Below are 26,264 nucleotides of genomic sequence, written 5' to 3'. Positions count from 1 at the left end.
GCCCTTACACTTTAGGGCAAGTGGAGAAAGAGAATCCAGAAAACATTATGGAGAAAGGAGTGAAACTAGGAGACATGGGTTCCATGAAATTTAAAGGAAGAGAATGAGGAAAGGAAAGGAGCCAAACAATTTTGCATGTTTTAGAAAATTCAAATAAGAAGAAAGGAATAAACCATGGTTTGGCAGCAATAACTTCATGGGTGATCTTGATGAGAGCAGAATGTAGTGAGTAAGAAATGAAGAAGTGGAGGTGAGGATATGAATGCAATGAATCATGGCTCAGAAAGGAAAGACAGAGTTTAGGGGAAGGAACCAGAGGAAGAGAGACTATGAAGATACAAGATAAAGCAAAGCAAAGCAGACAAGAGAAGTTAACAGATGTGACAGGAGAGACAGGAGGAAGCTGAGACAGGAGGAATCTTTGAGATAAGAAACAAGGGTGACCTTGAAGGTGGAGTGATCAGAAGTTATTTAGAGAATTCAAGCCTAGTCCCATTTTCCATTCTCAGTGAAACTGGAGGTGAAGTCATCTGCTAAGAGTTTGGGAGTAGTGTTGGGCAATTGACTACAAGAAATGAGTCTGAAACAGCCATATTGGGCAAGTGGAAGGGAAGATGATTAAGGATGAGAGAAAAGACTGTTGAACTGTGCTAGGACCCAAATGAAGTTTGAAAACTCCCAGGGCTAGAAGTAACTCTTTCTTATACTCCAGTTTTCTAATCCAGAAAACCCCAGACTGTATATGCTATTGCATCAGACATCTATGGCCAAGGTTATCTACACACATCCCACAGGCTGACTAAAGGGTACCAGAAGCTGATTTTGTTTTCAGGGACATCCCTAGAGATGTTGAAGTTCATAAGGGCTGCCCTACAGGCCTCAGCGTCCCCTGGTGCTTCAGCCTCTGTTTCTTCTCCCTGCTTCTAGTCTTCAGAGGACGTGTAAGGGACACATTCTATCTGGATAACCATGAGGCTCTCCTATGAGAGGTCACTCTGCCTGTGCTTGACCCTAGAATTAGAGACTATTCAGGTTTCTCTGAGATACAATTAAGGCCAGTACTCTCCTGAGTGACCCTAGGTAACTTCTGAGAAAGAGCTGAGGGATGGCAGCAGCTGAGAGCCTTAACCCTACCCATCGCCACACTGCACCTCAGGTCCTTGGGGCTAGTGCTGAGGAAAACTCACCTACCTAGTGGAGTTTAAAAGGCCTAGGCAATTCCATCAGCTTATAGAATTTAGGGTTTTCAGGAAAGTCCTGTTTGATAAGGTGACATTTGAGCAGAGGTCTGGAGGAAGTGAGGGAAGGAAAACTTGCAGATATCTGGGGGAAGAGTTGTGCAGGCTGAAGGAACAACAAGAGTCTGGGATATACATTGTTGGAAGAAATAGCAAGGAGACCAGTAGGGCTGGGTATGGTGGTCAAAAAGAGTCATAGGAAATGAGATCAGAGATATATGGGCAGGTTGGTGGGGGTGGGATGGACTGGGATAGATTGCAGATTATTATAGACTATAGTTAAGGACTTCGAATTTTACTCTGAATAAGAAGCCAGGCAGTAGGATGGTTTGGACAGACTTAGACTGATGTCTGGCTGCTATACCGAGAATTGACTGAAGTAGGATAAGGACAAGAGCAAAGACACCTGTTGGAAGCTATGGCAGTAATTCGGGTGAAAGGAAATGATGGCTTGCACTAGAGTAGTTGCAGTGAAGGTGCTGAGAAGTGGCAAGATTCAGAGTATATCTTGGAGGCAGGCTGATCAGATGTGCTGATGGATTGGATGTGAGATGTGAGAAAAAAATGAGGTGAGGATTATTTCAATGTTTTTGGCCTCATGGATTATTGTGAGAATGAAAAATGAATTAATCCATATAAAACATTTGGAACAATGCCTGGCAAGTGTTCAGTGAAGGGCAGCTATTATTATAATATTATTGGACAAGTTATGGTAGAGGGCAGTAGCTTCATATTTGCTGCTTATAGTCATTTTACAAATAATCAGGCAACAGCTGTGGACTCTGAGATTTCCCTGATACCTCTAGCTCAAGTTTCCACCCATACTTCCAGTCAGAATCATGGAGTACAAGGAGCCTCTTCATCTATAAAGTGGGGATAATAATTCCTACCATATAGGACTGTTGTTAGCTATAAAGGGGCACATTTGCATGATTTACAGATGCTCAGTAAATGTTGTTCCTGTCCACTTTCAAGACCCTTTCTACTGAATATATGGTCTGTGGCCCAGCAGCATCAGTATCACTTGAAAGCTTTGTTAGAGTCTCGGCCCTGCACCAGAGTTATTAAATCAGAATTTGTGTTTTAACAGGATCCCTAGGTGATTTGTGTGCACATTAATGTGTGAGAAGTACTGCTCTACAGTTTTGAGGTCTAGTCCAACAACCTCTTCAGGTTACAGATGCAGAAAGGAAGGCTAAGAGACAGGAAGAGACTTAGCTGACTTTACACATATAGTTAGTTTTGCCAAGACTCCTAAATCCCAAGCTAGGATTCTTTCTACTACACTAGAGTTTCAGGACTGTCTGTAACCCAGCCTCTCTGGGAGGCGCAAGATAGAGGAAATGCAGAGGACCCCTCATCTAGGAAAGGACAGGGTACATAGGGTAGGTATTTTTATTTTAATCTCACAAATGATGTCAGGGTGCCCTAAAGTGCATTTATTTCTTTTATTTAATAAACAATTGTATGCTACTTACTATGTCCCAGAAAGTATTCTAAGTTCCTATACATATTAACATTATTTTGTGTATCCATTCATGTAATCTTCAAAATAATCCTATGAGGAAGGGAGTATTATTGTCCCCATTTTACAGAAGAGAACACTGAACCACAAAGTGGTTAAGTAACTTGCCACAGGACACACAGCTAGTAAGGGGCATATTGCTTGGTCTCCTCCGTCATACCTTGGCTCAAGCTTTTCTCTCTCTACATACATAATGCTATTTGCTCTTCCTCCTTTTTTTTAACCCTCCCAATCTATTGAAGAGCATTTGCCTTTTCTGGCTGTATACTGTCTGTCTTATTTCCCCAACTCCTCTGCCTGTTCTTCAAGGTCAGGGACTAGTAACATTTCAGGGCTTCCCTACTGTTGCCTCTGAGATCATAGGTTCATAAACTCCCAAAGTGTCATTACTGGAAGGGCCCTTAGAGACTAGGTAGTCCAATCCCCTTCTTGCACAGACAGAGACTTGGGGACTCACAGATGGTGAGGAGCTGGCTCAAGGTCAGAGCCAAGTCCAGAATCTAGTTTTCCTTTATTTTTAGTAATCGTTTCTCCACTTCATGTCTCCTCTCCTCTCCTAGCAAAAGCCGACCACTCTGAATGAGGGAGTATTGGGGGGAAAAGAAAGGACAGGGCCAGAGATGGAAAGTGGCTTCTCCATGTGTCTGAAAACCCTTACTTTTCCAACTCTAATTTTCCCCGTCAAACTCCAGGCTTGCTAACAAATGCACAAAACTTTGATCAGCTGAACTGCATTCAGCTGTGAGTCACAAAACACGGAATCTGCACAGTGCTTTCCACCGCTTGACCCTCCCTCTGTTCCCACAAACTGGGCCGGGTCAGAATCTTCTCACCCCCTCTTCAGTCCCCGGAGCTTTGCAGCTCCTGCCATACCAGTGGCTTGGTCACTGTTTACCCTCCAGCCTCACAGTGTCGCTCTCAGAGGCGGGATTTGTTTGCATAGCTACGCCTAGAAACTCGAGGAGTCCAATAGCTGCTGCAGAAACCTCGAGGGGGCGGGGGAAGTAGGCGTTGCTTGAAAGGAATAGAGGGTGGGTTTAGGCTGTTTTTGCTACATGTGGATGTGAAATGATTAGAGTGCGACTTTGATTGCAACGTATTTTATCGGCTGTGAGTGTGGTATGCTGGCTGGGGACTGATAGCGTGGGGTAGGGCGCTGGGTGGCATGTCTGCTCTGCGCTGAGGTGTGTTTGCCTGGGAATCCCGTTGTTGAGACACGATCCATCCATTCATCCGTTACAAGGTAAGTGTGGGAACACCCCATGGCAGGCAAGGCGGCTGGGACCTGCGGCACCTAAGGGTGGAAGTACAATATCGGGTCAGGATAACCCTGCTAGGGTGCTACAAAGTCAGAATGGCTGGAAAGGTGCCCCTGGACATCTGTGGGTCCATCGATTTCTGCCTGTAGAGTACTGTCTGAGGTGCCAGCGACCTAAGCTGATATTCCCTAGGGTCTTGGCAAGCCAGTTCCTGCCTGTGTAGGCTATTACTGGACCCGGATGGCCTCTGGGAACATGCCCAGACATGTCCATCCACCTTGAGCATCTGGGGTTGGAAGATAAGCAAGAGAAGGAGGCTGGGAATTGGGGGAGGAGAGTAGGGAGTGGATCAGACATGTGGAGCATCCAGAGGGAAACAGAACTGCTGACCCACCCACGTGGCTCCTGGGCAAGTCAGGGCTTGTGTAAAGAGCACGCTGGCTCTGTTTGGGGACCTCCAGTCTACTCCCTCACCCGCCCGGCTGGGTTTCACTTGATCCCTCACTCCTGGAAGCTGAGCCCAGGGCAGTGATATTTTGATCCTGCCTGACCCCAAACACTGGCCAAGACCCAGGCAGCTGTGAGAACTGGGGGACAAGAAGAGACCCGCCAGAGCCGAGCTGGGAAAATAGAGACTGCAGAGTCTGATTTGGATAAGTGTTGGCAGCACTGATCAATGACATGCAGGGTGGCTGGGGCAGGACAGTGTGGAGCATCTCGCCTAGGTGACTCCCCTGTCCTCCCTCCTCCCCAACATACCTTCAATTCAACTTGACTCACTGACCACCTACTCTGTGCTACCATGTGTGAGACAGTGAGATGCTTAAGACATAGGCTGTTCCCACTGGGGCTTGACAGTCTCAACATGGGTATAAGAATACCAATAAATATAACACAAGATAGGTTTATAAAGGTTCAATCAAAATGCTCTGAAGTTGTTAAGGATTATATCAAGTGGAGCCAGACAAAGTCACAAAAGGTATTTTAATTGTTCTTTGAAATTGTAAACTTTCAGGGCTCCAGAGCCAGACTACTTGAATTCAGATTCCATCCCTACCGTTTATTAACTTGTCTGACCTTGGACAAATAGAATTATTTCCCCCTCTCTGAGCTTCCATTAACTCCAGGCTAAAGTGGAGATAATAATAGCACCTACCTCATAGGGTTGTTGTGAGGATTCAATGAGATAATCCATATAAAATACTTTCACACACTTAGCGCAGTGGCTGGCCCAAAATAAGCACTCAATAAATGTTAACTATTATTATTTAAGATAGACCATTGAGCACAGATAGGATTTCAACAGGTGGAGATAGGAGAGAAGGCAGTTTAAGCAGAGAAAACAACAGGAACAACTGCTTGAAGGCAGGGAAGCTCAGGGTGTGAGAAAAGAACACCAGCTGAGCTGGATTTTAGAGCATCATTGGAGGAAAAGTGGAAGTTAAAGTTACCATGGTAGATTGGTGGTAAACCACAAAAGACTTTGGATGCTACAGTTTCTCTTTGATCTGGAAAGCCATTGAAAGTTCCTCAGCCAAAGAAAAAATCAGATCTGTACTTCAGAGCGAATAATCTGGTAATCATGAGTCAGCCAGATTGGAATAGGGACACACAAGACGTGGATAAAGTAGATATAGAGAGGGGAGAAGGTCCTAGGACTGAGGTGGTGGCTGTGGGAATAGAAAGTTGAAACTGGTAAGTTATATTAGATTGAAAAAGGAGGAATAAGAGAGTCAGAATCTCTAGGGATTGTCTTAGATCTTAAAAGGTTGTGCATTCCCATCCTCCTTCTGAAAATGATGCAATAGAAAGGATATTTGCCTTTTGAGTTGGACACAGCTATTTTCTCAAGTCCTGGGCCTGCTACTTAACCTGTTGTTTGTGATCCTAAGCACATTATGCACCTTAAATTCCCAACTAGGATCAGTATTTCCACAGGATATTTAGAAATATGTGTGGAGGATATGGTGTATTTTTTTACACAAGGATTGAGGTACTACTGCATTTAGTGCCAATCAGTTTGATGCAGCAAAGAGATATTCCTCCCACCCAACTATATAATACCAGTAGTAAGCCCAGTGAGAAATACTGAACTTTGAGCCTCAGTTTCCTACCCTGGAAAGGAGGGAGAATAGTACCTCATTATAGTGTTGTTGGGAGGATTAAAAGACATAGTCCCTACAAAGGATCTAGCACACTGACACATAGTAGTATATCAGTAATCATAATTTTATTTTACCCCAATTGAGTTCACCTTAAAACATCCTTGCTAGTCTCTCTGCCTGAACACTTCTAGAGGTAGGATCCTTACTGTTCTCTGAGTTTATTTCCTTCAAGGAAAGCCTTGAGTATTAAAAGTTCTTCCTTTTGTTAAGCTGAGCTTAATTTCCCTATAGTTTTCACCCAGATGTCCTGGTTATTCTCCTGGGGCCACCCAGAACAATCTGCTCTATTTCTTCTATTATAGTCCTTCAGAGATTTGAAGACCAGAGCCCAGATTTCCCTGCATCTTCTGTTCCCAGGTCAAACAGCTCAGCTACATCTACCATGTCTCATATGGCATGGTGTCAAGTCAAATATAACTCTGAGGTTTTGACCTATACAAATTGGGGTGATGGGGGTACCTTCATAGTGATGAGGAACACTGCAAAAGGAACAGCATGGGTAAATGTGACAAATTTCTTTGTAATTTACTATTTCCTAATCACTTTTCCCACTGTGTGGCAAGTATTTTCAAACCTATTATCCTAATGACTGTTAATCTAACTAGGGAATGTGCAGATCTTCTTGTTTTAATTGTACAACTGGCCAAAGAGGCCAAGAGAAAATGAAACTTTCCAGAGATTGTTTAGTAAGTGTCTGAGCCAGAATTGGAAGCCAGATTTTTCTTACTCCAAGTTCAGTGTGTTTTTTTCTATTTCCATGGCATTTTGGCTTTAAGGTGGTAGCTAGGCAATTAGGCCAACTCTGGCACTAGGGAAGGAGAGAAGGAATTACCTTATTGAAGTTATTCTTTCTTTGAAAGAATTCCTCTCTTCAGATATCTTTTAGTTGTTTTGTTTTGGGACAGGGTCTCACTCTGTTGCCCAGACAGGAGTGCAGTGGTATGATCATGGCTCACTGCAAACTCAGATTACTGGGTTCAAATAATCCTCCTGCCTCAGTCTCCCGTGTAGCTGGGACTACAAGTGTGCGCCACAATACCTGGCTAACTTTAATTTTTTAAGAGATGGGGTCTTGCTGTGTTTTTCAGGCTGGTCTCGAACTCCTGGCCTCAAGCGATCCTCCCACCTCAGCCTCCCAAAGTGCTAGGATTACAGGCGTGAGCCACCAGCACCGGACTTAAATGTCTTCTTGACCTGCTCCACTTGAATGCCTCCTGCAGAATGTGAGGCATCTTTTAGAGCCATCCCTCAGAGCTTGATATTGAAGCAGAAGCTGTTTTTCTCTGCTTTCTTTCTAGATACTGGTTTCATCCATGTATTTCTACCCTGGGAGCTTAACAGGAAGAATGTAGGTCAGTTTCACTATCAGTGTGTTAAATGGAAGGACAGTTATTATTCTGTGCTAATAGGAGATATGAGGCTGGCTGTAGCCTATCTTGGATTAGAGCTAACTGTATAGATTTTCTGTGTCCCCGACCAGACCATGATCCCCTAAAGGTAGAGAATATATTTTATTCACCTCTGGTTTTCCTTCTTGCCATTAAATCCTAACAGAATGCCTAGCATAGAACATTCTTGTCAAGTGGTCTTGGAGTGACCAAAAATTCATCTTTCCCATCCTGGGGTGATAACAGTTATGATATCCCCCCAGGTATCCCAAAATACATCATTCTATTATCAAAAATAAAGGAATTAACATGCAATATATGGTGAAATCAAACAGTAAGATGTCATTACTTCCAAGAGGTTGTTACTCACTATTATGCATAGACCAAAAAGAATGAGCAACACTATTTTCCTTCCATGAGCCATCTCTCCCTGACTCAGCCCACTGTTTGGAATTATTCCTGGTGAGGATAAAATGAGCCAATATTGGGCTGTGGGAGTTAGGAAAAAAGAAGCTGGAGGCTTGGCAATATAGTCACTGAGTAATCAGTCCTATATGGAAAATAAGCCACTGAGCCCTGAATATAGAGACTTGAATTCTAGTCCAAGCTCTGCCACTGAACAACTATGTGACCTTGGAAAAATTTTATCCCTTCTCTGAGCCTCAATTTCCTCATCTGTATCATTAGGGAATGGGGTTATGTTGTCTTGAAGATCTTTTTGGGATTCTATGTGGGAGTCAATTATCTGATGGTGTCAAGTCTTAACCAGTTGCCAAAGAGGAGAAGAAAATAAAGTATAATGGAATGTGATGTCTTGTGAGTACTGAGGTGCCTGTTACTAAAGGAGTTCAGGTAGAGCTGGATGGTATTTCTTCACTGGGTAACAGGCAGCTGAGACTAAGATGAGTTTTAAACTCCCTTTTGACTCTAAGATTGTCAGAGTCTGAAAATGGTCTCACAGAGTGTGCATTACATATGACATCATAGGCTTCTTGTTATCAGTTTCACCTTCCCTCCACAACTCTGCAAAATCCTATACCTTTCTTCCTTTTGTTGGGCAACCTAGAAAAAAAAACAAGAAATATTTTGGCAGCAGTATCTCATCCTGTATATACAGGCCTCATTCTATGAGCTGATTCAGTCCTTTTGTAAGGATATAGCCCTGGGCTGTGCTTGCAAATGCCCACTGGTTTTTATCCCTGCTCCTTTAGGATATTTTATTCCCTGAACTATGAGGACGCTATGGAGTACTTAATAGTATTTGGATTGCTATGAGAAAAAAGGGACTGTTCTTATTGGCATTTTCAGAGAGATATAGCTATTACAGATTGCTTGGTAAATTGGACAGCATGGAGAGAATGGGGGGCAAGACCAAGAAATATTTATAGAAATAAAAAATTAGAGCACTTGACTGAATTTTATCCTGTTCCCAGCCCTGCAAATAAATCATACCATAAATTCATTTCCCAGTATGACTAGAGTGACAGCAGAGCAAAATAGAGACTTTGGCTGAGTGTTGGTCTGGCCTGTGGCTTGTCTCCAATGCCCTTTGTTTCCCAGCTCTGGGTGGGATAGTAACAATAATCATAGCAACCTCTCACATGTGTAGCACAATCTGGAGTTTCCAGAGTATCCTCACATACATTATCTCATTTTTCCTTTGAACATCATCCAGGTAGTTTCTGTGCTGTTGCTCCCACTTGGGAAGATTGTTTCAGCAATCATTTAAAGGATCCTTTCTCCTCAAAAATCAGTCCAAATATTTGCTGGTCTTAATTTCATCCCCCCCTTTTAAAATTATACCTCTATTATTGTCTACACAGTTCCTTTCTCCTTCTCTTTAACAATTATTTTTCAGCAGTTTCCAGATACTAACCAAATATTTCTATTTTTTAGCTTTTTCTCCTACTCAATTTATAGTTTTGTAAATTATATTTGTCTTTTGAGTTTCTGATTTGTTTGTTGTGAGTGTGTGTGCATACACACACATATTTTGAAGGACAAAGAATTTGACTCAAATGGTTAACATATGCTTTTGGCTGAGTGGAAGTGGCTGAGTTCAATTGGTTATTAATTCTATTTGTGCAGTGACAAAAGCTTTTAATAAGATTTTTTTTTCTTTTTCTACCCCAGCTGGGGCATTGCCTCTCGCACTGTGCATTGGAATAAAGGACAAGGTAAATAGGTGAGGCTTCTTTAATTTTACACAACTTCCTTCATTCTCCCTTGTTGATATGCTAATCCTGACATTGCTGGACCAGATGTTGCTATCACTAACAGTTAAAATTCTTTAGCCACTTTGGAATGAAGAGATAAGACCCATAAAAACTGTAGTAACCACCAGTGGTCTCTGAGTTATTTCTATTCTAGGCAGATATTTTAGCATACTTGAACATAAAAAGATAATTTACTTTTATTACATGTCCATGAAATAAAATCAAAATAATGTATCCCTAGTCCTAACCCTTCTCCACCTCCCTGTATTAACAGCTGACACTATCGCTCACCCCTTATTTCTTAAAACATTATCCTTTACTACCCTATCCAGGGTCTATTCTTTCTTCCCTGGCTTCCCCTTGGTTGCTGCTGCCTATTCTTCCTCCTCCATTTTCAAATATGGGTGTCCCCCAAAGTTTTGTTCTTGGCATTCTTTACCCATCTGAGTCTGTGTCATGATTTACCTAGGTCAGTATTTCTCAACACTCCCCCAGAGGTTTTTATTTAGTTAGTCTAGGGCATAGATATTTTTTAAGTACCCCAGATGATTCTGATGTGCAGCCATGAGCAAGAATTGCTTTTCTGGTTTTTTTTTGTTTGTTTGTTTTTCATGCATTCATCTCATCTCCAACTCCAACTTATGTTCTGCATATTATGATTGCCTGCTTGGCATGACCACTGAATATGTTACTCTGTCTCCTCCAAATCTCCATACTCAAAATGATTAAAAAATAGTACATATTTTTTTCTACCAACAAACTCCCCTTTTACTCTTCATGTCCTTAGTGTTCTTCTAGTTTCCCAGGCAAGAACTTTCAGAGTCCTCTCTGACTTGTGTCTTTCTCTTTGCCTTCACTTTGTAAGGTCTGTATCTCCTACCATCACTTCCTCGCTATTCCTATTGTAACCACCTTTGTCCTGGTCCTTATCTCCTAAGGCTTGGGCAGTAACCCTGTCAAACCATTAAAGCACAATCAAGTTAACTTTCAGAAAATGCTTTTTTCCCACTTAAAATATTACTGAAGAAAAATAAAATTTCAGTGAAGTCTGGGAGGATCTCCATTCCCTATTTTAGCATTCAGTACTGCCTTACAAAGCATTACAGACTTATGGGTCCTAAATTACCTTTGAATTCTGGCTTTGTTTCTTACTAGCTAAATAAATTTAGGGGGATCCTTTCTATCTGAGCCTCAATTTTTAAAAATATGTTAATTGATTATAATAATCCCTAGCTTCCTCCTAAAGTTATTGTGAGGATCTACTGGGCTAATTGATAGAAATTCCTTTACAAATTGTGAAGACTTTCATTCAGGCAAAGATTATTACCATTATTCTGTAAGTTATTTTTACCATTCAGTCATCCAACACATATTTATTTAGTGCCTACTATGTTCCAGGGACTGGGAATGAATTAATAAACACAATAGGCATTGTGGTTTCATGGTGCTTATATTCTAGTTGGGGAGGGGACAGGAAATAAAGAAGCAAATAAGTAAGATACATGATATATCGGAGGCCTTAAGTGCTATGGAGAAGAATAAAACAGGAAAGGGGGATAGGTGGTATGGAGGAAAGGTACAATTTTGAAAGAGTAATCAGAGTAGCCTTACTAAGAAGATGATATAAAAACAAAGACCTGAAAATGAGGGAGGTAGTCATGTGGATTTCTGGGGAAGAACATATTTGGGAACAGCAGCTGTGAAGACCTTAAGATGAGAGCATTCCTGGTTAGTTTGAAGAATAGCAAGGAGGCTGGTATGGCTAGAGTGAAGTTAATAAGGAAAAGAGTAGTAGAGCACAAGGCCAAAGAGATAATTGGAGAAGTTGAGGTAGGAAGATCATCTAAGGCCTCACTGGCCATTATAAGGACTTAAGTTTGTTTTGTTTTTACATATGCATGCTTTATAATATACCATACATCACTGTGCACATTTTATGATTGTATTTACCCATTCTTCTGTAGGGTGATGTCCAAAGCTACGTAGGATGTAAATTTTATTATGAGTGAAAGATGGAGCCATCGATGGATTTTGAGGCTGGAAATGACATGATCTAACGTGTTTTAAAAGAATAACCCCACCATCAGCTTCTTTATGTTTATCCCCTATTCTTCCTAGAAAAAAATGTGCAGACCCCAAGTTACTTCCTCATCAGATTCCCTCTGAATATGAGAGGGATAGAAAAACTTTTTCTGACTGTATCTTATATTTAGGTGAAACAGACGCAGCCAGACCCAAAAGAGCCCCTCAGAACAGTGATTTTCAGCATTGGCTGCACATGAAAATCAATTGGTAACTGCAAAAATTTTATGTGTTCAGGCCACACCTGTGACTAATTTAATACAGAATCTCAGGTGTGGCACCAGGTATCAGTATATTTTGTAGCCTCCAAGGTACAGTCAAGACTGAGAAGCACTGGTCTAAGAGATTGGCAAAACCAACTTCCTAATGGTACGAAGGGGGACCTTGTGTCTAGCATTGGGAAGGGATGTGCTCGTGATGGCAGAGCTGGGCCTAGGACCGTTCACCATACGGAGCTAAAACAGGAAATGAAAAATTCACAAATAGTGGGCAGGAGGAAGATATGATGTTTGATAGTTTGGAAGGATGTTATGGGAAAGAGAAAGCTTCATTTTCAAGAAAGGAGTGCTATTGAGGCTAGGCTGAGCAGCAACTGCTTTGATTTTTGCCAGTACTATGCACGTGGGTGGGTGGGCTCCGAGGAGAGGAATGGTCAGGGCATGAACCAGCTGCTATCTTCCTTACCCTTTTTAATCCCACACCTCCTGCACTGTCCAGGGAAAGCAAATATCCTGAAGTCCTGAGTTCTTAATTTAGATTTGTCATCCTGTCATGCCTACCCATACTAGAGAGTGAGAGCATGTTTCACCCCACAGGCATGCGTGCAAGTTGAGAAGAGCAGCAGCCGCAAGTTGCGGCCAGAGGCAGCTGCACCCCCAGCAGCCCGAGTACCTCACATCCAGCAGAAACTTGGCTAATATCAATCATTCGGGGCACAATGAGCTAATGTGGGGATTACTGTTAAAGTCAGCCTCTTTGCTTCTCTTCTTCCCTGTATGCCTGCATTCTTACACTTTTAAGTTATTTCTTAGGGAAGCAGGACTGGGGAATGGGCAAAAAGAGCAGTTACATGACAGAGACAGGCCAAATAAGGAGACACTCTAGTCATTTTACCACTTTTCAGCCCCTCTGGTTAAACCCAATAAATATATATACAGCACTTACTGAATAGGTTAGGTGAAACAAATCATAGTTGGAGGTTTATATAATAATATCCTTAGCAGCTTTAAAAATTTGTTATTTGAGAGCTAACTTAGGCAATATCTATTGAAATAATGTAGGGTAGTTCACAGTATTAAAGAAAAAGCTGAAGAACCATATTTTATCAAATTGTTTTCATCGCTCAACACCTAAGTGGACATATAGGAATAACATTTATCGGGTGTCGGGCAGGTGGGAGGGGGGAGAAGGGGATGGGTGTATACATACACAATGAGTGCTATGTGTACCATCTAGGGGATGGACACGCTTGAAGCTCTGATGGGGGGAAGGGGGGGAAAGGTAACACATAATCTAAACATTTGTACCCCTATAATATGCTGAAATAAAAAATTAAATAAATTTTTAAAATGAGATATAGTTTACGTAGCTTAAAATTCACTCTTTTAAAGTGTATAATTCACTGGTGGTTTTTAGTATGTTCACAAAGTTATACAAACATTACTGCTATTTAATTCCAGACGATTTTCATCACCCCAAAAGAAGCTCATACCCACGAACCAGTCACTCCCCATTTCCCCTTCCCCCACCCCTTGGCAACCACTAAATCTACTTTCTGTCTCGATGGATTGCCTATTCTGGGTATTTTATGTAAATGTAATCATACAGTATTTGACCTTTTGTGTCTGGCTTCTTTCACTTGGCATAATGTTTTCATGGCTCATACATGATACCTAATATTTTAAGTACTTTGTTCCTTTTTCTGGCTGAACAATATTTCATTGTATGAAGAGACTGCATTTTGTATATACACTCATCAATTGATGGACATTTGGGTTTTTTCTACTTTTTGGCTGTTGTGAATAATGCTGCTAAAGTCATTCATCTACTTTTTTTGTGTGTGTGGACACATGTTTTCAATTGTCTAGGAGTGAAATTGCTGGATTATGTGGTAACTCTATGTTTGACGTTTTGAGGAACTGCCAGACTGTTTCACAAAGGAGCTGCACCATTTTACATTAGCAGCATTATTCGTAACAGCCAAAACGTAGGAAAAAAACAATATATGAGAGTTCTAATTTTTCTATATCCTTGACAACACTTGATTGCCCATATTTTTATTATAGCCACACTAGTGGGTGTAAATGGTATTTCACTGGGATTTTGATTTGCATTCCCTTTATTGCTAATGACGCTGAGCATATTTTCATGTGTTTATTGGCTATTTGTATATCTTCTTGGGGTAATATCTACTCAAATACTTTACCCATTTTAAATTAGGTTGTCTTTTTATTTTTGAGTTGTAAGAGTTCTCTGTTTTTTAAGTACAAGTCTCTTATCAGATATATGACTTATACATTTTTATCTCACATTATGTGGGTTCTTTTAATTTTTTAAATAGTGTATTTTGAAGCACAAAAGTTTTTATTTTTAATTTTTAAATTTAAGTGCCCTTTATCTTTTTTTTTTTTCTTTCGTTGCTTGGATTTTTGGTGTTGCACCCAAGAAACCATTGTTTAACCTAATGTCACAAAGATTTACACATATTTTTAAGGAAAAACTTAAAAATTATAGAATTTTTATGTTTTCTCATAAGAAAACTTTTATAAGCATTTTATAGTTTTAGCTCTCTCATTTAGGGCTTTAGCCTATCTTGAGTTAATTTGTATATGATGGGAGGCAGAGGTCCAATTTGATTCTTTTGCATGTGGACATACAGTTGCCCCAACATCATTTTTTGAAAAGACTATTCTATTCCCATTGAACTGTCTTGGCATTCTTTAAAAATCAATTGGCCATAGTATAGCAACTTTATTTATAATGATCCCAAATTAAAAACAGCTCAATGTCCATCAAGAAAAAAAATGTATAAATTGTGAAATATCCATACAATGGGTACTACACGGCAATGGTAATGCACAAAAGTTGCTACACACATGTAATGGATGAATATCACAGACATTATATTGAGCAAAAGAAGCCAGAAACAAAAAAGTGCATCTTGTATGATTCCAGTTTATATTAATTTAAGGACAAGTAAAACTAATCATTGTGATAGAAGCAAGAGTTGCAATTACCTGGGGAAGGGATGGTATTGACTGAGAGGGTGCATGGGGGAGATTGCTGAGGTAATGGAAAGGTTCTGTATCTTTATCTGGGTGGTGTTTATATCAGTATATACATATGTAAGAATTTATCGATTCACTTAATCTTTGTGTTCCCTCCTGTGTATTTGTTGTACTTCAATAAAAAATAAACAAAGAAACAAAAAAACCCAGCATGAGACCTACATGAGTTTTTAGAGCACTTTATATTACCTTATCTGATGCCCAAACTACTCCTAAGAGTTACACAGGACAGATATTCTCTGGGCAAGTTGGACAAGTTGGAGGCAGTATTTGAGGGTGTTGCCTGCAAATACTACAACTGTGTGGTTGGAGGGCTTTGGCAGAAGCAGAACCCCATTATGTGCTACATTCTAGAGTATGGAGACAAGGGGAACCCAACCACTTCCTTCTTTTATTTCTTTTGCACTTCTGTTTCAAAGGCAATTGTCTCAGAAAAGCTTCCAAACCTTTGTCAACTGAGTTTATCATATATAGGAATACTTGAACATCCAGCAAACAATGAGAACAATGTTTCTTTGAGCCAAGGTAGCATACTCAGTTTTACTCTTACTGATGGTGTTGTAGGAAATCCTGTCCTTAAGCTTCAGGTCACTGGTGGCTGCAGTTCATGAGGAACTGTAGTGGTGCCACATCTTAAATATGATCTTTATGCTCCAGCTGGAGTGAGTCTATGAAGAAGCTTTTCACTTTTCTTCCCCATAAATCCCAAGAGTGACAAGTGTGCCCTCTTTTTAGTGTATTCCCCACTCTCCTGAAGAGGAGAAGGGAAAGGACCCTGCTAAACCAGAGGAATGGGAAAGGAAGATACTAATTACCAAGTGTCTCATAAGTATTAAGCCCTATACTAGGTTCTTCGACATGTATTATCATATTAGATTCTGTAAATTAATTCTATAAATCCTCCTACCTGAATAAGATAGGCATTATTAAAAATCTCCATTTTGCAGATGAGGAAACTAATGCTGAGAAAGGTAAAATCATTTGATTAATGACACACAACTAGTAAGTTATGGAGTTAAGATTCAACCCCAGTCTATATGTTCCTAAGACCTTCACTGTTTCTTTAATGTGGAGTTACTATCATTGTTTGGAAAATCATTATGTGAGAGAGAAATAATCTAGGTGGCTACACTATTTAATATGGTTAACTATGTATAATTAACCATAGTCCAGGCAACATAGTATGTTGACAAGCTAACAAAAGTATTCTCTGTGCCATGTGCAAGGCTAGGCACTGAATATGCAGTGGTCTCTAGAGAATTTTATAGATCTGTCTCCATTGCCAACTTAACCAGCAGTTTGGGAAGATTCAGCCATATCCTCTGTGATACTTTAGAAGAGTATTAGCTTCAGTAATGGGACACCTTAGAGTAGCTCTAATTTTCTCAAAACCTAATTATTCTTCCTTATAGTCTGTTAAAATAAAAAGGCAGTTACATCTACTACAGATCACTGCTGACCACAGGGAAAAATAAGGTCTGACTTTGTCCCTGGATAATGACATTTAACTCTTATTAGGCAGTTTTACTCATATGTCCTGACTTCTTCAGAATACTCTAGAGTCAGTGACTTTGTTTTCTTTAATAAAGGAAATTTGTTAAGCTTCTAATTTAATAGATAATTTAATTTGTATGCTTTGGATAAACAGTATGACAAAAAAGAAAGAAAAAGAAGCCCTCTGTTTATTCCCTAGGTGCTGATATGGGGATTTGGCAATAAGCCTGCCTTGACTAAACAAAGGTTTCAAAGCCATGGTTAGAGGGATATGTTGGGGTTCATGCCACGTGATGTTTATCTTACGGGTAGGGCAGTAGAAACCACATGAAATAGGGTGTCTCAGACCCTCAAAGGCCAGCAACAGCTGCCATGGAGATTTTAGTTGCCTGTGTCACAAGCTTATCTCAAGAGGAGGGCTGCTGTTTAGCTTCTGCCTATATTTTTCTGTTTTTATGGACAAAAAAAGGATACAAGAGAGTTGTCCAGACCAGTATGCTGGCCCTGTTCCCATGATGCTGAATTCTCCTTTCATGAGGGCTATGAGACCACTGATGGTTTTTATATTCAGTGAGAAGGGTGAATATCAAGGGGAAGGGAGTATGTCTACTGAGGCTAACACTATGGGCCAGTAATCAAAACAACACAAGAGGGAGTGTCCTTAGCTTGTGCAAAAATGGATTTTGTAGCCCAGTATCCTCTGAATGAAGGAATGAGAAAAAATGGCCCAGGTAATGGTGGGAAAGGTGCACTTATGTGAGAATGACAGCCGGGATGACTTACCCCATCTCCATTAGGGACTTTTCAGTAGAGGAGGCCGCTTGAGGTACACACTCTCCTCTCTTCTGGTTGGAAGTACACATTGAGAACTTTCAGTACTTATAGAAACCACTTGACAGCTGCTCTGGTATGGGGTCATAAGTGAGTAAAATAATCTCACCCTGCCTTTCTCTTTTAGCAAGACAAGACCCATCTATCAATTACTTAGGCCTCCTTCATTAAAATTCTTCTTTGCGGAAGACTACTTCTCTGCATACTTAACTCTATCTTATTTTGAATAGCTCTTCAGAGCCTTCAGAACAGTGTGATAAACCTTAGCTAGTTTAATCCTCCCAAGAGCTGTATAAGGTAGGTGAAGAATATATTGTCCCTTTTTCTCAGATTAAGTAACTAAGACCAGAAAAGATAAATTCATTCATCCAAGATCATAGGTTCAAAGGAAAGGAGCCAAGTAGGGTAACCAACTATCCCAGTTTTCCTAGGACTATCTAAGTGTTACCACTGAAAGTTCCATGTCCTGGGGAACCTCTTAGTCCTGAACAACAGGATTATTTACTATCCTATAGCCAGGATTAGAATCCATATACCCCAATTCTCAGCCTGATGCTAGTGCTACTGCCATATGACATCTATCTTCCAAGAAATGTTATCTGAATAATGTTTCTTCTTCTCTACACCTTAGTGCGTCAAGATATTTCTATATGCTGGGTCATCCTCCCTTCCCATTCTGCCTAGGACAGAAGCAATAGAATCTATGGTCTTCAGAGGTACTGAAGACACTGCTGGGAAAGGCAAACCATGTTGCAGCTTTATCATCTACAAAATAAAGATGATAATCCCTCTACTACTTACAGGAATGTTGTATAGCTCAAATAATAAATGTGAAAGTGCTTTCTATACTGTTAAGTGTGACATGTGAGGTATTATGGTTATTCTTTACCCACTTGGCAGAAGCCAACTCCTTGTTTTACCATTTCCTTTACCAGTTCAGTTCTTGATGTAACCACTGTGAATTTGATCAAGTTCCTTGGCCTCTGTGCCTCAGCTTCTTCATATGTAAATTAGAGCTAATAATAATCCCAGATATGGTTGTTTTGAGAATTAAATGAGATATTTCATGTAAAGCATTTTATAAGGGATCCTGGCACATGGGCAGGGCTATATAAGCATTATATGTTTGGGGTTGGCTTCCTTAGCTCCTCTAACTCAGAACCAAAGACTAGATTAAAAGAACCCAGAAACCAAATGACATGGAAGCCATTACTTACCTTTCAATTCCTTCCTACTAGCTCTCTAGTTCTTGTTTTGTACCCACAGCCTTCTGACCATGGATTGCCAAGAAAATGAGTACTGGGACCAATGGGGACGGTGTGTTACCTGCCAACAGTGTGGTCCTGGACAGGAGCTCTCCAAGGTAAGTCTCCCTAGTCCGTATACTTACTTTTGTCACATCTTAAAAACCAGCCTGACAACTAAAAGGGGGCAAGGTTAGGGGAGTCAGCCCCACCTATGAAAGATTCGATTTAACAGGTAAAATATGGGATCCAAAGAGTATATGCTGTAGTAGTCACAATTCCAGCAAGAAGTCAGCCTAGCAGGATCAGTATTGGGGAAGTTTCCAAGAAATAAAAGGGTATCTCAAGACACGATGTGGAATGCAGAGGCCCAAGAGGACTGTTCAGCATTAATCTGTCAATTAAAGCAATGCCTACCTACTTGGGGTTCAAAAGCTGGAAGCAGACATCGTCAGGTGGTTTCTGCACACTCATACCTTGTTTTATGCAATCATTCATTCATCCAGCAATTACTTACTGAACACTTGCAAAGTGGCAGGCATGGTTGTAGGCATCACAGGTATGGCAAAACAGAAATTGTTGTCCTCATGAACCTTACTTTTTAATTAGTGAAACAAAAAATAAGTGAGATACATACATAGATAAATGAGAAATCTTGATATAAAAATATGACAAGAAGAAAATTAGGATGATGTGACTGGGTGGCTATTTCAGATCAGGAAATAGGGGAAGGCCTCCCTAAGGAGAAGGAGAGGATACGGCTGGGGAGAAGAGGGTACAGCTTAAGCAGAGTTCCAAGGTGAAAATGAACTAGGCATGTCAAGGAAGAGGAAGAAGGTTAGTGCAACTGGTATATGGTAAGTGAGAGGAAGAATGGTCCACAGTGAGGCCAGATAAACAGGAAGGTATGGGTCAAATCATGTGGGGGCTTTAGGTCTAGGAGAAATTTTCCTTTTTTTAAGTGCAGTAGAAACTCTTTGGAGGGTTTTGGGTAGGAGAGTGACATGATCTTGTGGCTGAGAGACAATATAGCAATTATTTAGCCCACCCTCTTCCTATCTGTTTATTTCAGAAATGAAGAGAATAAGGTCCAAGTTATATCCAAGGTATAGGATATAAGGTATACAAGCACTGACTCTAATTTTAATTCTTGACACATAACATTGTATCCCACAGTAGTGTACCTACAGGATTGATAAAGGATCTCAGGACCAAGAAAAGACCACCAGAGGTTAGGTGATACTGGATATCAGGATGGGCCCAATGGAATAAGCTGCTTGGCTTGACAAAAATTTGTTTTAAATACTATATCAGTCTTCATGAAAAGCCTTACAAATGTTCCTATCATGCATGGCCATTACCTTTAAAATCATCCATATTTATAAAGCTGAACTTCTCCAAGGGAGAAAAATAGGCCTATTTGTCAAACTGCTGTTACCAAACTCAAAAAGAAGCCCATGAAAAAAAAAAAAAAAAAAGAAGCCCATGATAATATCTACACTTGGCTCAGCACCTCTCTGACTGACATTTGCTTCTGCACCACTAGAAAGCTCACAGAAAACGAATTGCAATATCGTGCTCCTGCAAAAGTGTAATATATAAATAGTTTGTACTTGTCTACTAGCCTGTGCTTAGTACAGAGCTCTCATGTGCATTATCTCATTTGGTTCTTACAACAATCCCACTAAGAAGGTATTATGAGTCCCACTTTATAGATGAGACAACTAAAGTTCAAAGAGATGTGACTTGCTGAAAGTCACAATGGTGCATTAAAAATAAATATAAGCATGTTAGAGCCAGATACACATGTGCTTGGGTCCCATCTTGGTTGTGGGCAAAGTATTTCACCTCTGAATCAATTAGAATGTACTAAGTTGAAGGTAACATGCAATTTAACAGTGACTTGAACCATAAGCACATTTATTTATGTAATGAAGAGTCTGGAGGCAGGCAGCCTTTTGGTTTGTTGGGCAGGTCAACATTGTCATCAGGGATCTTCTTTTTCATCTTCATCTTGGGCACTTTGCTGTTTTGTCCTCATGCTTGTCACTACATAGTTGCCACATTCAAAGTATCACATCTTCACAACATACTCAAAATCAGAAAGCAGGAATGGGGTCAAAATTGCTTTCCTTTTATTAAGGAGGAAGTATTTTCTCAGAAGCTTTGCAGCAGAGTTCCCCTTATGTCTTATGATCCAGAACTGGATGATGCAGCTGTCTCTAGCTAGAAGGAAGGCTGGATGTAAGTATCTGCCAGATGAGAATGGGATTGCTATGACTGACTTAGACCAATCAAGAATCTGTTCTTGAGGCTGGTCATCATGTCATCTAGAATGAAATCAATGTTATATTAGTGAGGAAGATGAAGAGCAATGATGTTTGGATAATCAGCCAGCAGCATTGGAGACAGACTTCTGTTTTTAGTTACTTTTGTTTACTTTAAAATTTCACTAATGAATTATAAACATCACTATAAATAAATAATTAAAGAAAATTGACACTATTTCCTCAGGAAGAACATAAGAGTATAATCACCAAGCTAAATAATGTATACAGTTTTAAGATTCTTGAAATATATTAGCAGATAACACTTCTGAATTTTTTTTACTAATTTCCATTAGAGTTACATTATTTTCAACAGTGTGTAGAATTCCCATATCCCAGAAGCCTGACCACAAATGAATAATGCATGTTTTCATTGTATGTTAATTTTATTTCTTCCTTTGTAATATTAAATTACTAATTCATGAGGACTTTATGAGGATTTTGTATTTACTTTTTTCTATTTGATAGGGAAAATATACCAACTTTTTTCTGTTTATGGGTCCATTTGCATTTCTAATTTTGTGCATTATTTCTGTTTGCTTCTTTTTCTGAATATTCATTGTTTATTGTTCATTCTCCACTTATATTAGATACCTGAGGAGATAGACATATAGCAGAATACAGAGTATTTTTTAAATCATTCATATATATATGTGTGTGTGTATATATATATATATATATACATACACATATTTTAAAATCCACCTGGGTATGGTAGCTCACGCCTGTAATCCTAGCATTCTAGGAGGCCAAGGCAGGAACATTCTTTGAGGCCAGGAGTTTGAGACCAGCCTAGGCAACATAGCGAGACTACATCTCAATCAATCAATCAATGAATCAATAAAATCAATTAACTGAGTGTGGTGGTATATGCCTGTAATCCCAGTACTTGGGAGTCTGAGGTGGGAGGATCACTTGAGCCCTGGTGTTAGAGGTTGCAGTGAGCTTTGATCATGCCACTACATTCCAGCCTGGGTGACAGAATGAGACTCTGTCTCTAAAAAAAAATGGTTTTGAATTTTGTTTCATTTTATCATCACCTATAGAGTTTTTCATGTATTTTCCCTTTTACATATTATTTTGATGACATATTAATTAAAATATCATGCATTCCCAGCATAAGTCATTCTTTTTTATTTTTTAGACAGAGTCTCACTTTGTTGCCCAGGCTAGAGTGAGTGCCAGGGGGTCAGCCTAGCTCACAGAAACCTCAATCTCCTGGGCGCAAGTGATCCTACTGCCTCAGCCTCCCGAGTAGCTGGGACTACAGGCATGCGCCACCATGCCCGGCTAATTTTTTGTATATATATTTTTAGTTGGTCAGTTAATTTCTTTCTATTTTTAGTAGAGATGGGGTCTCGATCAGGGTGGTTTCGAACTCCTGACCTTGAGCAATCCACCTGCCTTGGCCTCCCAGAGTGCTAGGATTACAGGCGTGAGCCACCACACCTGGCCTCATAAATCATTCTTTTTTTTTTTTTCTTTTTATGATGATGATGATCATCATCAAAGACATCATCTAAGTTTAATGGCAGAGAATGACTTTGCATGCCAGGGACTGACAATGTTACCGACAGTTATTTCTTTCCAACTATACTACTTCAACGCCAAGGAAAATGTCACTTTTGTAAGATCATAAATGTGGCTTATTGGGAGAGTGGATACATTGAGGTCTGCCATTTAATTTGATAACAGCACGTCCTCAGCAATGCTTTGAGATAAAGTCACTCAAGAGCAATTTCTTGTGAGTACTTTCCCAAGTGTTTCCTGAATCGCTTTGTTCCAAAATGACATCGATTTGTCTGAGGCATCTTTTGAAGAAAAAGGATTAATTCACCAAGTGGAAAGACTGTGCATGTAAAACTGCTCTTCAGCACCGACCGGTGCAGCTGGGTGGCACTCCCTGGCACCATTCCTCTTTTGCCCCAGATGAGCTCAGGAAAGAGACACCTCACCCAGCTGTGGGAGGAGAAAGGGAGGCAACCTTCCTTCCCTCCAGTTAACTGTGCAGTCACAACAAAGGCTTGGCTGGATAGTTGCCCTCTGATGGGAGCACAGCTCTGAAATGGCGTTGGAAGCCCTCCAGAGAATGAGATGTTGCATCCAAGAACTTATAGTCATCTTTACTTACAAGACACACCTGCACATCCTCCGTGTCATTTCTGAGATTACAATGATAACCAAATTCATGAATATTCCTGTGTGCCTTTGTTTGGACGTACACATAATGCATTTTACCTACCTGGAATCATGTTTAAATCAGAAGGAATAAAGCTATGAGACACTGGAGAATAGTGACTCCTCTTTTTTCATCTCTCTGCCTTAGGATCAGAAAGGCTTGAGTTCAAACCCAGACTCTGACACTTATCCCTAGTTGGAAAGCCTTCAACATGTCCCTTAATCTCCTAAGGTTTGTCTTTCTCAACTGCAAAATAGAGATGGAATTAACTCCTCACTGTGCTGTTCTGAGGACTGGATGAAGTAACATACAGGGAGCGCTCAGCGCAGCGTCCGCTACCTTAGCAGGAGCCCAGGTCACGGTGGTTGTTGTGGCAGTCACCAGAGGTGATGCTGTATGAGGTAGCAGGAGTTGCAGGAGTGACTTAGCATCCGGCACAAGGCATGGAACACCGAGGAGGCTCAGTAAATGTTGAACTTACGGCTGAGCATATACATGAATAAGTGCACCTGCTAATCCTCTTCATAGTCCAGGAAAAAGTACTTAATTTAAAAATGCTTCATTGCTAAAAAAAAAAAAATTATAGCAATTATCTGAGTCTTTGGCAAGTCATAATCTTTTTGCTGATGGAGGGTCTTACCTCAGTGTTGATGGCTACTAACTCAGGGTGGTGGTTGCTGAAGATTGGAGTGGCTGTCGCAATTTCTTAAAATAAGACAGCAACAAAGTTTGCCATATCAATGGCTCTTCCTTTCACAGAAGATTTCTCTGTAGCATACGATGCTGTTTAGTAGCATTTTATCCACAGTAGAACTTCTTTTAAAATTGCAATCAGCTCTCTCAAACCCTGCCACTGCTTTATCAACTAATTTCATGCACTATTCTAAATCCTTTGTCACTTTAACAATGTTCACAGCATCCGCAACAAGTATAGATTCCATCTCAAAAAGCACTTTCTTCCGCTCATCCGTAAAAAGCAACTCCTCCTATGTTAAAGTTTCATCATGAGATTGCAGCAATTCAGTCACATCTTCAGGCTCCACTTCTAATTCTAGTCTAATTCTCTTCTATTTTCACCACTTTCGAAGTGATTTTCTCCATGGAAGTCTTGAACCCTTGGAAGTCATCTATGAGAGTTAGAACCAACTTCTTTTAAACTCCTATTAATGTTGATATATTTTTTAATTTTTTATTTTTTCATATTATGGGGGTACAAATATTGTTAGGGTTACATATATTGCCCCTGCCATTCCTCCCCACGACCCCTCCCCCGAATCATTCTTGATTATAGTTTTGAGTTAAACATTCTTTCATATTTTATAAATTAGTATTTTATTTAGAACAAATAATTATTTTCATAGTGATGTCAGCATCAAAATTAGGAAGGAGCATTCTCAGTAATTTTTTTCATAATAATTTGCTCCTTGTAAATTTCTTCAGTAGTGATGTATCTACTTATTTAAGAAATGATTGTTGAGAACAATTTGATAGTCTTTGGTTTTATTTCACTATTGATAATCTCTTCCTTTTAGTTAGTTTATTTAGACACTTTGTATTTAAGATAATTATTAATATATTAGAGCTTAAGTCTGCCATTTTATTATTAGTTTGCTTGTTTTTTTCTGTTTCTTATTCCACTATTTGTCTTTTCTTGCCTTCATGTGGGTTATAAGAACATTTTGTTTAGGATTCTATCTTGATTTATTTGTAGTGTTTTTGAGTGTATATCTTTGTATCTCTTAGAGGTTGTTCTGGGTATTACAGCATACACATGTAACTTCTCAGGGTTTAATGGTAGCAATTATTTGCCATTTCAAGTGAAGTATGGAAAAGTCACTTCCATTTAGGTTCCCTTACTCTCCCCACTTTTAAATATCATTGTCATGAATATCAGACATAATAATTTTTGTTATATTTGTTTTAATCATCAAATATGATTTCTAAAACTTATGAAGAGAAAGTTCATTTTGTATACCCATATTCTTGCTCTTCCAGTGTTCCTTCTTCTTTCCGAGACTTTTTATTTTTATTTATTTTTAGTTTTTGAGATAGGGTCTCAAGATATTGCCCAGGCTAGAGCACAGTGATGTCATCATATCTTACTGCAAACTCAAACTCCTGGCATCAAGCACTCCTCCTGCCTTAGCCTCCCAAGTTGCTGAGACTACAGGTGTACTCTGCCACATCTGGCATTTTTTTTTTTTTTAATTTTTTGTAGAGACAAGTCTTACTATTGCCTGCCCCGGTCTTGAACTCTTGGCCAAGTTTCCTTCTTTAATCAAGTTCTCCTTCTATTTAAAAAATTATTTTCTTTCTGTTTGAAGAACTCCCTTTAGCTGTTCTTTAAGAGTAAGTCAACTAGCAACAAATTTTTTTAGTTTTTCTTTGACTGAGGATATTTTTATCCCCTCTTCATTCCTGAAGAACACTTTCATTGGAGATACAATTTGCAGTTGACAGTTCTTTTCTACCAGCACTTGAAAAATGTGCAACTTCTTTATGGCTTCATATAGAAATCCACTGCCATTTGAATTTCTTCTCTTCCATAAGTAATGCCATTTTGTTTTGGCTATTTTCAAGATTTTTTTATTTTTCTTTAGTTTTAAGAAGTTTTATTATCCTGTGTATTGGTGTGTGTTTCTATTCATTCATTCATTCATTCTATTCAGAGTTTGTTCATAATCTTGAACCTGTAGGTCTTTTGCCAAATATGTAAAGTTTTCAGCCTTTATTTCTTTGAAAATATTTTTAGACGAAGTTCCTTTTCTTTTCATGGGACTCTGATAATATGATTGTTTGCTCTTTTGTTATAGTTCCATAGGTCTCTGAGGTTTTGCTCATTTTATTTTCAGTCTATTTTCTCCCTGTTGTTCAGATCGCATCAATTCTATTGTTCTGTTCTCAAGTTCATTGATTCTATCATCTGTCTATTCTCTACTATTGAGCCCACCCTGTGAGTTATTTTCTGCTTTTTTTATTTTTATAATTTCCATCTGGTTCTTTTTTTAAAAATAACTTTTGCTTAATTG

At 39.6% G+C, this 26,264-nt stretch overlaps 1 protein-coding gene across 4 annotated transcripts in view; it reads left to right on the top strand.

Moving 5' to 3' along the window:
* Window positions 1-3,792: 3,792 nt before the first annotated feature.
* The window catches only part of EDA2R (ectodysplasin A2 receptor), a 44,844-nt gene continuing 22,372 nt past the window's right edge, over window positions 3,793-26,264 (top strand). For 3 of the 4 annotated variants that reach the window (XM_075999600.1, XM_012738773.3, XM_075999598.1), the window contains exons 1-3: window positions 3,793-4,006; window positions 9,709-9,760; window positions 18,752-18,848. In XM_075999600.1, the coding sequence (XP_075855715.1) occupies window positions 18,762-18,848 (87 nt within the window). In that variant the 5' untranslated portion in view covers window positions 3,793-4,006; window positions 9,709-9,760; window positions 18,752-18,761. The remainder of the gene's footprint in view (window positions 4,007-9,708; window positions 9,761-18,751; window positions 18,849-26,264) is intronic. The other variant, XM_012738774.3, reaches the window with a different exon arrangement.

Source organism: Microcebus murinus, chromosome X (genome assembly GCF_040939455.1).
Source record: "Microcebus murinus isolate Inina chromosome X, M.murinus_Inina_mat1.0, whole genome shotgun sequence".
Taxonomy (NCBI): domain Eukaryota; kingdom Metazoa; phylum Chordata; class Mammalia; order Primates; family Cheirogaleidae; genus Microcebus; species Microcebus murinus.
Note: the sequence above shows the minus strand (reverse complement) of the source record. Positions and strands in the feature narration are given on the sequence as shown.